The sequence below is a fragment of the Siniperca chuatsi genome, linkage group LG14, assembly GCF_020085105.1.
Source record: "Siniperca chuatsi isolate FFG_IHB_CAS linkage group LG14, ASM2008510v1, whole genome shotgun sequence".
Classification (NCBI taxonomy): domain Eukaryota; kingdom Metazoa; phylum Chordata; class Actinopteri; order Centrarchiformes; family Sinipercidae; genus Siniperca; species Siniperca chuatsi.
The window spans coordinates 428,788-440,963 of NC_058055.1; the positions used below are offsets into that span (position 1 = coordinate 428,788).

Genomic DNA, 12,176 nt, shown 5'->3' on the forward strand with positions numbered 1-12,176 from the left:
CTACAATCATGTCTACCCACAATGCCCTCCCTCAATCACTGATTCAGCAATAGGAAGCCTCCAAAGGTGACATATCATGGCTGCATCACATCAATCATTACAACTGCATGCATACCATGTCATGATTAAGATTACCAATCATTCATAGTATCCAACACTTTGGTGCTTTTTGGGGGGAATAAGTCTTTCGCTATAAGCTTTCTTCTAGAAGCACACACAGTGCACCACAGGAAGTCATTCCTGCCTGTGGCCATCAAACTCTTTAATTCCTCCCTCTGAGTGTCAGTCTATATGACCCTAATTAAATGTCATTAAACTGGACATTGGATCATTAACATCACTGCAATACTTGAAATAATTGTGCAATATTCTCTGTTTAATACTGCTGTGCAATATACTCCTTTCAGTTTAATATTCCCTATTTATTGATATTTATTCATACTTCTATTACTACTGTGCAATATCCACCATCTAATAATCTAGTTAATCTGCTACACTTAACTTGACAGTACTCATTATTGCACTATTACTTATTACTTATATTATTACATTGTATTATACCGTACTATAGTTATCAACCTGTAAATCCACTTTGGTACTTAATTTATCTCAGCTGTATTATAGTTTATTATATTTTGATTTGCACATCTCTTATTTCTTACTAGAAATAATTATCTCGTTGCAGACTTATTTTATTATTATTTCTATTTCTATTCTATTAGTACTTCTATTCCTGTGTGCATTGAGGTGATAGTGAGCAGCTGTAACAAGTTTCCCCTCGGGGATCAATAAAGTATTTCTGATTCTGATTATAGAAGATATTTGCGCTATTAGTTTTGTTTACAATACCACATATGCTATTTGGGATGTTATTCATACAAATCTTAAAGTTAAAGATAACAGTTTGTATATTTAGAATAAGATTTATTTCTTTACTAAAAGAGTAGATAGATGTGGTTAATGTGTACTTTAGGAAGAATCACACTAAAATGTCAGCATGTGACTGTGATTGACATGCTGAATCGATCATGTCATGAACTGTATGATTTCAACATACAGTTGGGGGGGGCACAATGCAAATACCACAGACAGACCTTGTATCAGTCATCATACATTTCCAAAATATGGGCAGTGTGTAGCTGCTGCCTCCTGCCTTTGGTTTAGATGGTATTACTTGTAGTAGTCTAATTCGAAGGGATTCATTCATTTATTTAAAAATGTGACATGAGTTAATTTAGGTCAGTAAGAGATTGATAATGTTGGTCATTTGTTTATTGGTTCTATTCAACATACTGTATGTTTGAGTTTTACTTTTGATCTCTCTCAACTAGTGAGCTGAAACAATTAGTGAATTAATTGATTAGTTGACTGACAGAATATTAATCATTGTTGCTTGTCTCTGTTTTATGTAATTCTAAACTGAATCTCATTTGAAGATTTGGATTCTGGGAAATTTTGATGAACATTTTCACTGAAATTTTATAGACTACACTACACGATTCATTGAGACAATAGTCAACACAACGATTGATACTGAAAAATTGTTAGTTGCTATTATTGAGGACGCATTGGGATCCATTGATAAACCTACATTTTGAGGTGGTCAAAGACTCTTGTGACTCTTGAAACAACATTTTGGGGAAAACACTGAGCTGGGTAGTTATTGCCCGACTACTCCGAGATACCTCCAACCCTCCAACTGAGGCATACTGTAGGTGTGATCAGAGCGTTAGACATCTCCCAGCTCATACTGACATGTCTGACAGACAGTGTGAGCTGACCTGCTATGCGGTCAGGGATGTAGACAGGACTGGGGCTGGACAGGCGGGCAGGCAGCGTCATGCTCTGCAGCGCTGGAGTGCTGGGCTTGCTGGCGTCCTGACTCTGGCCCTTCTCGGTCTGTGTGCAGCTGTCCCGGCTGCCTGTCTTCGAGTGGCCTGCAGTCATAGGGGTGGAAGGAAGCACCGGGGACGGGGATGATGAAATTGACTCTGTCCTGAGAGACTCTGTACGAAACTCAGGACCCAGCAGAACCCCTGGAGGAATATGAGAAGAGAACATTTGTTACTCATATACACTGACAGTAGTAGAGTAGCTACAAGTAACTGTCTATCCCCACTTCTCACCCATTGTATCTGCTGCTGTTTATTACACGTGATTAATACTCTTTAAGGGCTGCTGGTTCTTACCCAGGCTGCCCTTCCAGCTGGTATCCTTGCGTTCTTCGGTGATGGGCGAGCTACTGAGTCCCAGGCTGTAAGAGAGCAGTCCTGAACCACCGGAGCCACTATTGGAGATGGACATCAGAGACTTGGACGGCCTCATGGCAGATGGCGTGTCAGACTTAATGGGCTCCTTCCTGGAGCGCTGGTGAAGCACTTTGATCATAGCGTCCTTCTCTATGATCTGGGCATGGAGATTCTTTATCCTGGATTAGACAGAACAAGAGGGAGGACCAGAATGGAGCCACAGTTACTGCAGGACAGTGATACCCTGAGAGCTACATGAGTGCTCAAGTTCAGTTCATCTGGTCCAGACTAAGGAAAAGAATGACACATTGTTGCCCTTTAGTTCTGGTCTGCTTCATGTTCACGCTGGCTTTTTACAAACAAACCAAGATGAGTAAACTTGAAGTCATATGGACTGACAGGTAACTCATTCATTGAACAGTTTAGGTGTTGTCATCCTGCATCATCAGAGCTACATAGACCTGTTGTTGGTCTCCGGAATTTGATCTCCCTACCTGTGTCCAGCAGCACATTACAGTGTCTTATGTGTTTATTTACCTCCTGTGATGTCACAAATTGCTAACCAAGAAAACTGATTATAAGCATTATAAGTTGAGACTGCATCTCATTAAGTAACAGCAGACAGGTAGAACCAGGATGAAAAAGAGTTTTACTATGTTTCACTTTTTAATGAAAAACTGCTAAATTATACAACAACTCTGTTTGATTTCATTCTTCCTGAATGCCAGGCATTAACACTTATCTATAATATATATAAAAACTTCGTCCTTCACCCTCCGCGGGTGGTCTCATCCTCTCTACCAGAGGCCTGGGAGCTTGAGGGTTCTGCGCAGTATCTTTGCTATTCCTAGTACTGCACTTTTCTGGACTGAGATGTCTGGGATCTGCTGTAGCCACTTCTCCAGTTTGGGGGATGACCACGGGCACCACTGTCGCCTTCACCTTCCAGGCCTTCTCCAGCTCTTCTCTGAGCCCTTGGTACTTCTCTAGTTTCTCATGTTCCTTTCTCCTGATGTTGCCATCACTTGGTATTGCCACGTCAACCACAACGGCTTTCCTCTGCTGTTTGTCCACCACCACAATGTCTGGTTGGTTCGCCATTACCATTCTGTCAGTCTGTATCTGGAAGTCCCACAGGATCTTGGCTCGGTCATTCTCTACCACCTTTGGAGGTGTTTCCCACTTTGACCTCTGGGTTTCCAGTCCATACTCCGTGCAGATGTTCCTGTACACTATGCCAGCCACTTGGTTATGGCGCTCCATGTATGCTTTCCCTGCCAGCATCTTACACCCTGCAGTTATGTGCTGGATTGTCTCACGGGCCTCTTTGCACAGCCTACGCCTTTGGTCTTCTCTGGTGTGGTAGATCTGGGCCTCTATTGCTCTGGTGCTCAGGGCCTGCTCCTGTGCAGCCATGATGAGTGCCTCTGTGCTGTCCTTCAGTCCGGCCCGATCTAGCCATTGGTAGGATTTCTTGATATCAGCCACTTTAGTTATGTTCCGGTGGTACATCCCATGTAGGGGTTTGTCCTCCCATGATGGTTCCTCCTCCAGCACCTCTTCCTATGTTCCCCATTGCCTGAGACATTCACTGAGCACGTCATCTGTTGGGGCCTTATCTTTGATGTACTTGTGGGTCTTGGATATTTCATCCTGGACAGTGGCTCTCACACTCACTAGGCCGCCTTCCTTACGGCTAGCGTACAGTCTCAGGGTACTGGATTTGGGATGGAACCCTCCATTTGTCACCATTCGACTACACTTCTCAAGCCCGAATTACATCCCAATGTCAGTGCTGTAGATCCGGGTGGTGTGGATCAGTGAGTCAATGTCCCGCTCCCTCTTAGCTTGATGTCATCCATGTAGAGGAGGTGACTGATGGTGGCCCCATTCCTGAGTCGGTATCCATAGCCAGTCTTGTTGATTATTTGGCTGAGGGGGTTCAGACCTATGCAGAACAGCAGTGGGGACAGAGCATCTCCTTTGTATATGCCACATTTGATGGACACTTGTGCAAGTGGCTTGCTATTGGCCTCAAGGGTGGTTTTCCACAACCTCATTGAGTTTGCAATGACGTCACTTAGAGTCCTGTTGATGTTGTACATCTCCAAGCATTCAGTGATCCATGTGTGTGGCATTGAGTCATATGCTTTCTTGTAATCAATCCAGGCAGTGCACAGGTTGGTGTGTCGGGTTCTGCAGTCTTGGGCGACTGTTATGTCAACCAGGAGTTGGTGTTTGGCTCCTCTGGTTTCTTTGCCGATGCCCTTCTGTGCTTTGCTCATGTATTGATCCATATGCCCACTTATCTTAGCCACGATGATGCCTGACATGAACTTCCATGTTGTGGAGAGACAGTTTATTGGCCAATAGTTGGATGGGACTGTATCCCTTGAGGGATCCTTCAGGATCAGGATTGTACGCCCTTTGGTAAGCCATTCAGGGTGCGTCCCATCCCTTAGCAGCTGGTTCATTTGTGCTGCTAGGCGCTTGTGGGGTGCAGTGAGCTTCTTTAGCCAGTAGGTGGGGATCCTGTCAGGGCCCAGTGCTGTCCAGTTATTCATACCTGAGACTCTTTCTTGGATGTCTGCCACTGTGATGGTAACTGGATTCTGTTCAGGGAGGTTGCTGTGGTCCTCTCTCAGAGCCACCAGCCACTGTGCAACACTGATGTTGTGTGATACCTCTCTCTCCCATATACTTTTCCAGTACTGTTCAGTTACTGAACATTACTGGAAGTGATTACACTTGTTGGGGCGCCGCTGTTAGTACACCACTGACCTGGCGTCCTGGCTCCCCCTTGCTGTAGCATTTGTGTTGTATCTCGTCAATCTCAAGTTGTGATAGCAGTTGCCCTTTATGGATGTTGGAACACTGAACTACTAATTGCTTCGCTGTAAGCCTTGATTGTGGGTTTCGAAGTTCATCCCACATCCTTTGCATGTATCCCCTCTGACTGGGGTTACTGGAGTAGTAGTATTCCAACAGAGCCTTGTTATCGCATCTCGCCCATCTCCGTCTTGTTCCAGTAGCCCATTTTTCATCACGGTGCTCTGGTTCCCCAGCACCTGACGCAGACCTTGTTTGGCCGGGCGACGTCTGAGCCGTCATCTCATGTCTTTCATTGTCACTCATAGCTGTTTTCCGGTTTAATAATTGACACTCTTGGCAGGTCTGAACATGCTGTTGAGCATCCCAGCTTTGGCCAGTAGACCAGGTGTTGCAGTCTCTGGTAAGTTTTGTGCCTTCCAAGATGATCAGAGAGGGGGTCTTGGTGAAAATACTCCAGGAGTTGCATCCTGAAGCTGGCAGGTATGTAAAGTTGGTATATGGTCTTCCATTGGAGCGTGACAACCTGGTATATGAGAATCTCCATTATGCTGAATGAGATATTTGAGTTGATGATGACTTTGCCGTTTTCCACAACCTTTTGATACAGGGCCTGGCATTCAGAGTCTTCCTGCTGCGCCTTCCACACAGCCTTGATGGAGATGGGAAGTTCTTTTGATGGTTCAGAGGAGGCAGACACGTTGGTAGCACATACAGGTATGGAGGGCTGATCTGTTGGAGAGGGCATCTGGCACAGTGTTGTACTTTCCTTTCCTGTATTCCAGAGTGAAAGTGGATTCCTGAAGCCCGAAGGCCCACCTGATGAGCCGAGTGCTGGGTTTGGTGGTTTTAAACACCCACAGAAGACAGGCATGATCCATTACCACAGTGAAAAGGCGACCTTCCAGATAGGTCCTCCACTTCTCCAATGCCCACATCACAGCCAAGCTTTCCAACTCGGTGGCAGCATAATTCTTCTCAGCTGGATTTAGGTTGTGGCTGGCAAAAGCAATACCTTCCTCAGTTCCAAGGTCTGATTTCTGGACCAGTACTGCCCAAAGCCCTATTTTGCTGGCATCTGTATAGATCACAAAAGGACCATTGAAGTTTGGGTGACCTAGCACAGGTGGGTTTACCAGATGTTCTTTAAGGGTATCAAAAGCAGCTTGGCATGCAGTTGACCAGAGGAACCTTGCTCCTTTATTTCGTTAAGGCATTGAGTGGCTCAGCAATGTGTGAGAAGTGGAGAACAAACCGATGATACCATGCTACCATGCCCAGGAACCTTTGTACGGCTTTCAGGTTGGTGGGGACTGGGAAGTTGTGCACAGCCTCAGTCTTGTCCAAATCAACATGAACTCCAGCGGCAGACACAATATGTCTTAAAAATGTAGTTTCATGTAGCAGGTTTGACTTTTTTAAATAAAGAGGGGTGCCAGTCATGTCTGACAAATAATATTATTAAATAGAACAAAAATAGTTAATATTATGAAATAGAACAAAAACAGCTCTAAATAGGAGGCTGTAATTTTAGCAGATTTCCCACAGATGAATAAATGCTTTAAGAATGAAGACAATCGAACAAGTGGATTTTTCACCATACTTCCCCTTTAACGTAAAAAAATTAAAACGAGAAATATCATATCTTTGTCTTGGAATGTACTAGGAGGTTGAAATGTTAGCAGTGACACCCTTTCCTACAGATGAATAAATGCTGTAAAAAATAAAGAATATCGGAACAAGTAGATTTTTACCACATCAATGTAAAAACATTTTAAAAAGAAGTGATCATCTCTCAGCAATGGAATGATCTAGAAGGTTGAAATTTTAACAGTTTCATCCTCTCTTCATACAGAATCTATGTTGTTAAAATGAAAGAAATCCGAGAAAGAAAGAAATTGATAATTGGTCACTCAGTGTGATGAGAAGTGTCTGAGAAGTCCCAAAGAGGCTCTGAGTGTCTGCTGTTGGCAGCGGCAGATGGCTGCCCACCATTGAGTCTGGTTCTGCCTGAGGTTTCTGTGGTAGTTTGGTGTTGTCACTTCCTGGTTTATTTTGTAGTATTCTTTTTCCCTTGTGTGTCTTGTGTTTTTACTTCCTGTCTGTGTTTTCCCTCCAGTTTTGATTGTTGGTCCTCCCTTGATTGTTGGCACCTGTGTCTTGTTATCTCACCTCCCCTAGGGTATTTAGTCTTGGTCTTTTCTTTGTTCTGTGTCGGATCATCGTTGTACACATGGTGTTGTTCCTGCCAAGCCTTGACTGTAAGTTTGTATTGGATTCTTTGTTCTCCCGTGGACCTTGTTTGGATTTTGGATTTGTGATTTTGGATTTGTGGTTTTGGATTTTGGATTTTGGCTGCTCCTTTGTGAACTGTGTTTTCCACCTTGGACTCACTCCCCTGCTTTCACCTCTGCCTGTACATGCCTGCATTCCACCCTACAATAAACTCGGTAGTCATCCGGCTACTTCACCCTGAGACTGCTTCCTTGTCATCTGCTTTTGGGTCCACATACCTCCATATAGCACCTCGCCTTACGACAGTTTCTGCCTGTTAAAAGGAAGCTTTTTCTTGCCACTGTTGCCAAGTGCTTGCTCATGGTGGGATTTGTTGGGTCTCTGTAAATAATATTATGAAGAGTACGGTACTTTTATCTCATTGCACTTTTCCTATAGAGCAGGTCTAGACATGCTCTATAGGAAAAGTGCAATGAGAACTTCTGTTGAATTGGCGCTATATAAATAAAATGTAATTGACTTGAATTGCTGCATGCAGACAGTAAACACGATGGACCTCGGCAAAAAGTTGATATTTTGTTTTGGCTCTTATTTCAAACTCGACATATTTATTATAGGATGTGTGTATAAATGCAGTTTTATATATAATAGGAATGAGTATAGTTGAATAGTCAACATGCATTTGCATATATTGCTTTTACACAGGTTGGCTATAGTTTCACCCTTGTTGTTGTTGTTAATTAATTAGTTCTTTTTAGAAGATGACTGTAAAATGCACACATTTTTTTCCCTTTCAAGCCACAATGCCGATTTGCCCTGTAAAAAGCTACAGTGCTTTGAATAAGCACCTGAAAAATTTATATCTTGTCAATAACAATGATGAGTGAAGGAACCTTCTTAATCTGGCAGCAGGGAGAACCTCTCCCTGTGAAGTTAGTGGATGCGCATATCCACTGACCCGCCTGGACAGGCACATCAGTCAAATGCATTCTGACATCTCGATCCAGGAGAAGGCCTGTATGATTATGGAGGCCAGGCAGAGGACCACCCTGAAGCTCCTGTCAGATCTAAGGGCAACCAATGACAACAACTCTGGACTCCCTGGAGGAGATACAGGATGAGCCGATCTCATCTCCCCATTAATGGACTGTGGGAATGAAGAGTGCAGGGAGACAATGAGGCAGTATTAGAAGGAGCTGTCCAAGTTAAGGGAGCAGAAAGACCAGCTGCTTGATATTGGCTGTCTCCGCTCCAAATTACAGCTTTTTCAGTGAAAGTCCCGCAGATCAAAAGATAAGGAGCAGCACCTCCAGCACCCTCATCCAGCAGAGGAAGAGGTGAGTCTCTCTCTGTCTGTCTTGTCTGTCTGTCTTTGTGTGTATTAAATACTTGACCTGCGCATGCGCAAGACGGAAAACATCCACATCCACTGCCTCTGGCGGTCATCCAGAATTCATAGAACCGTAGTTATATATGTAACTCTCATTTTAACTTCAGAACCACTTTCTGATTTAATCAGGGACAATCCCTGCACTCACGTGCTGATGTGCATGTGTGTTACCATGGTTACTAAATGAATTGCTTACAAAGAACGTATATAAGATCTTTTTCTTGAAAGTTGACAGTAAAAAGATCGATCCAAAAGCATGTCCCTGAGAACATGTGTAGTTCTCAGGGAGGTTGCATGTATGTGGAGAGTGCTTTACCTGCTCTCCATGTCCAGACAGCGCCGATTGGCCATGAGAATTTCCTCTTCTTCCTTCTGGATTCGAGCCTCCACTGACGTGTCATAGCTGCTGCTGGGAGAGTGGCTTATCACTGCTGCAGATGTGTCCCTGCAAAACAGGACAATACAATAATACAATAATGATTTAAAAAATCACCATAAAAAATATAAAAAGCTGCTCGCAAATACAATTCATGCTGCTGAATGCTGAAACTGCTGAAACAAAAACTGGCGAGACAATCTGTAGCAGTACCCACCACAAGTGTTGAAGTCAGTGTAAAAAAATGCCATGAGCTGCACTTCCTCTAATGACCACTAGATGTTAGTTACTTGAGACCTTAACAGCTAATTTCACTTCTACTTTTCCAGTAAGGGAACACAAAGTCCGGTATGTTTGGGGGCGTTTTGGCTTGACTGACAGGTGTTTCAGCTGAGGTGGTTGCTGCTACTCTGGCTGCCATTTGCTGGACTTGAGCTCCATTCAGGATCCATTCCATTGCTCAAACAAAAAAATCATCAGCAATCAGAACAACAAGAACCAGAGAATAATTTGCTAATGCTGCAATGTGACATTAGCTTATGAGCATTTGTTAGACTAAACAATGGCTCAGAGAATGAGTCATTAATAACTCTTATGCACACGTACCTCTGAGTGGCTACAGAGGCAGCGGCGTCCAGGGCAAACTGCCTCATCACACTCTCCTCCAAGTACTTCTGCTCCCACTTGGTCATGTCTGCCTCCAGAGCCAGGATCCGCTCCTCCTTCTCCCTCAGATGCTCCATCAGTGCTGTGGCATTGTACTCTGACGGGACTGCACCACTGCTTTGAGAGCCTCCCTGACGCTGGGAAGGACAAAGGAGACAAGAAGAGGGGAGGCAGAAAGAATGAGGGAGACAGAACATAGGAAGCGGTCATTTGTGGATTCCAAACAAAATGTTGCACTTTTGTTACCTTCCAAATGTGGTAATTTAATGTTATGGCAACATTAAATAGTAAATGATAACAGGGCACAAAAAGGCTCCCAATAAAATAAAGTTGACATTTTTTTATTTGGAGACAGGCCTGGTGTGTTACCTGCTGCATGCGTAGCGACTCCAGCTCTCTCTCCAGTCTTGTACGGAGTCGATGCTCGAGTTGTTCTCTCTTCTCACAGGCTGCCTGGAGCTGAGCCAGAGCCTGCTGCATCCTCTCCACCTTCTCCACATAAACCTGCTTCTTCTTCAGCTGCACAGACACACACACACGGTAATATTTACATAATTGTAACTCTGCTGTGCTAATTCACCTTCACTCACCTTCGTCAAATTCTAGAGTGTAATCCAGTATAATGCAAAAAACTCAAGATTGCCTTCCCAACTAGCTGATAGTTATTCCCAAAAGAAAACCACAACTTCATTGAAAAGGAAGAAACTCCCAAATCTGACAGCTCTTTAAACTATTTTTGCCTTTCAATTCTGTAATTTCTACAGGCAAGAAGTACATGCTGCACAGTTTCTGGACTCCCACATGAACATAGGCCATCTGTATGCTTGCCTATAATTTTCAAGCAACTTGCTAAACCACAATAACCTAGTCGTAACCTGGTCATCATGACTTCATCTCTTCTGTTAAAGCTGAAACACTTCCTTTCCCTTTGCACCGTGTTTTGCAAAGAAGAAAGTGTCCCCCTCTTTTCTTCATTCCACTCCTTTTACCACTCATTGCTTACAAATTATTTGATAATGCTGAAACATTCAGGTCTTCCCAGCATAGCCTTTGGATTTACATTTTTCCTTGAAAGAGACTTTTTAGCTATTGTATCTGCAGCTTCATTACCCACTATTCCTGAATGCCCTGGAAAGCACAAAAATTCAACACTGCATCCCATCTTCTCTATTCTGTATAAACAGCACAAGATCGCCTGTAGCAGGTCAGGGCGAACGCTTGATGTCCCATTTTTAAGAGAAAACAAGGCAGCAGCAGAATCTGAGCAAATGACAGAATTTTTCGGTTTGGTCTCCTCAATCCACCACATGGCCCACAATTCAATTCAATTTTATTTATATAGCGCCAATTCATAACAGAAGTTTTTTTTTTTACCTGAACTGGCTGTTTATTTTACTGTTTATTTTATTGCTTTTCTGTATTTCATGTGTTTTATTTCTTTATATTTCGTCATTCACTGTTATTTTATTTTTCTTGTTGTGAAGCACTTTGTACTTTGTTTTGATAAGTGCTCTATAAATAAAGTTTTATTAATATTAATTACAGAGAGAAAACAAATCCCACCATGAGCAAGCACTTGGCGACAGTGGCAAGGAAAAACTTCCGTTAAGAGGCAGAAACCTTAGACAGAACCAGACTCGGTGGGGAGAGAGAGAGAGAGAGAGAGAGAGATAGATAGATAGATCTCCAGACGATTCTCTGTTTCGGATCCACTCCAGCCAGCTGTCCTTGCTCTGCCTGCTCGCTCTTTGGAACTGCCTATCCAGCATAGGAAACATACTCGCTTCTCAGATCACGCCAGCTCTCCTGGTTACCCACTTTACCTTGTTTATATAAATAAAGTTTAGCCACTCTCTGTTGGGTCATGCTTTTGGGTCCAGAATCTCTGTCATATAACAGCCACATATTTCTCTGCTCTGATTGGTTGATACAGTGCAAGGCACCAGGCTCACGAAACTCAGAACCTGTCAAACCAGTGAGTTATAACAACATTCTGTTATTTGCCTATTTCCTGCCTCAAATGTTTTCAGAAATGCATTTTAGTGTACTGTTTAGCTGTAATTTGAGAAAGTCTGTGATCAGGCCGCCATTTTTTTCTTGCTTGAAAACAGACCAAGCACCGCCCCAACTTGCATGTGTCGCCCAGCACGTTTCTTGTCTCTCATTGCATCCAGAGGCATTTTGGTCTGCACTCTTTGATATGCTCCTTGGAAAGTGAAAATCAACTGAGAGGTGCCAGACTAATACGCAATTGGTGATGCCATGCTACTTTATAGGTGTATCTGGGCCCAAAATCCCACAAAAAGTTCTCCAACTTTCCCTTTTAGCATTCTCAATAATCTTTCTTGCCAACGCTCTACACCTTTTATATTCAATGAGATTAAAGTCACTAGGAAATCTGCACAGAGTTCGAAATGCGAAATTCTAAATT

The 12,176-nt window shown here is 43.3% G+C and overlaps 1 protein-coding gene across 4 annotated transcripts in view; it reads right to left on the bottom strand.

Annotated features, from left to right (window-relative positions):
• amot (angiomotin) overlaps nt 1-12,176 on the bottom strand; it is a 78,995-nt gene that overhangs the window by 5,352 nt on the left and 61,467 nt on the right. For all 4 annotated transcript variants that reach the window (XM_044222425.1, XM_044222423.1, XM_044222426.1 and 1 more), the window contains 5 exons: nt 10,115-10,264; nt 9,686-9,882; nt 9,020-9,148; nt 2,190-2,428; nt 1,782-2,036 (listed from right to left, as the gene is read on the bottom strand). In XM_044222425.1, the coding sequence (XP_044078360.1) occupies nt 1,782-2,036; nt 2,190-2,428; nt 9,020-9,148; nt 9,686-9,882; nt 10,115-10,264 (970 nt within the window). The remainder of the gene's footprint in view (nt 1-1,781; nt 2,037-2,189; nt 2,429-9,019; nt 9,149-9,685; nt 9,883-10,114; nt 10,265-12,176) is intronic.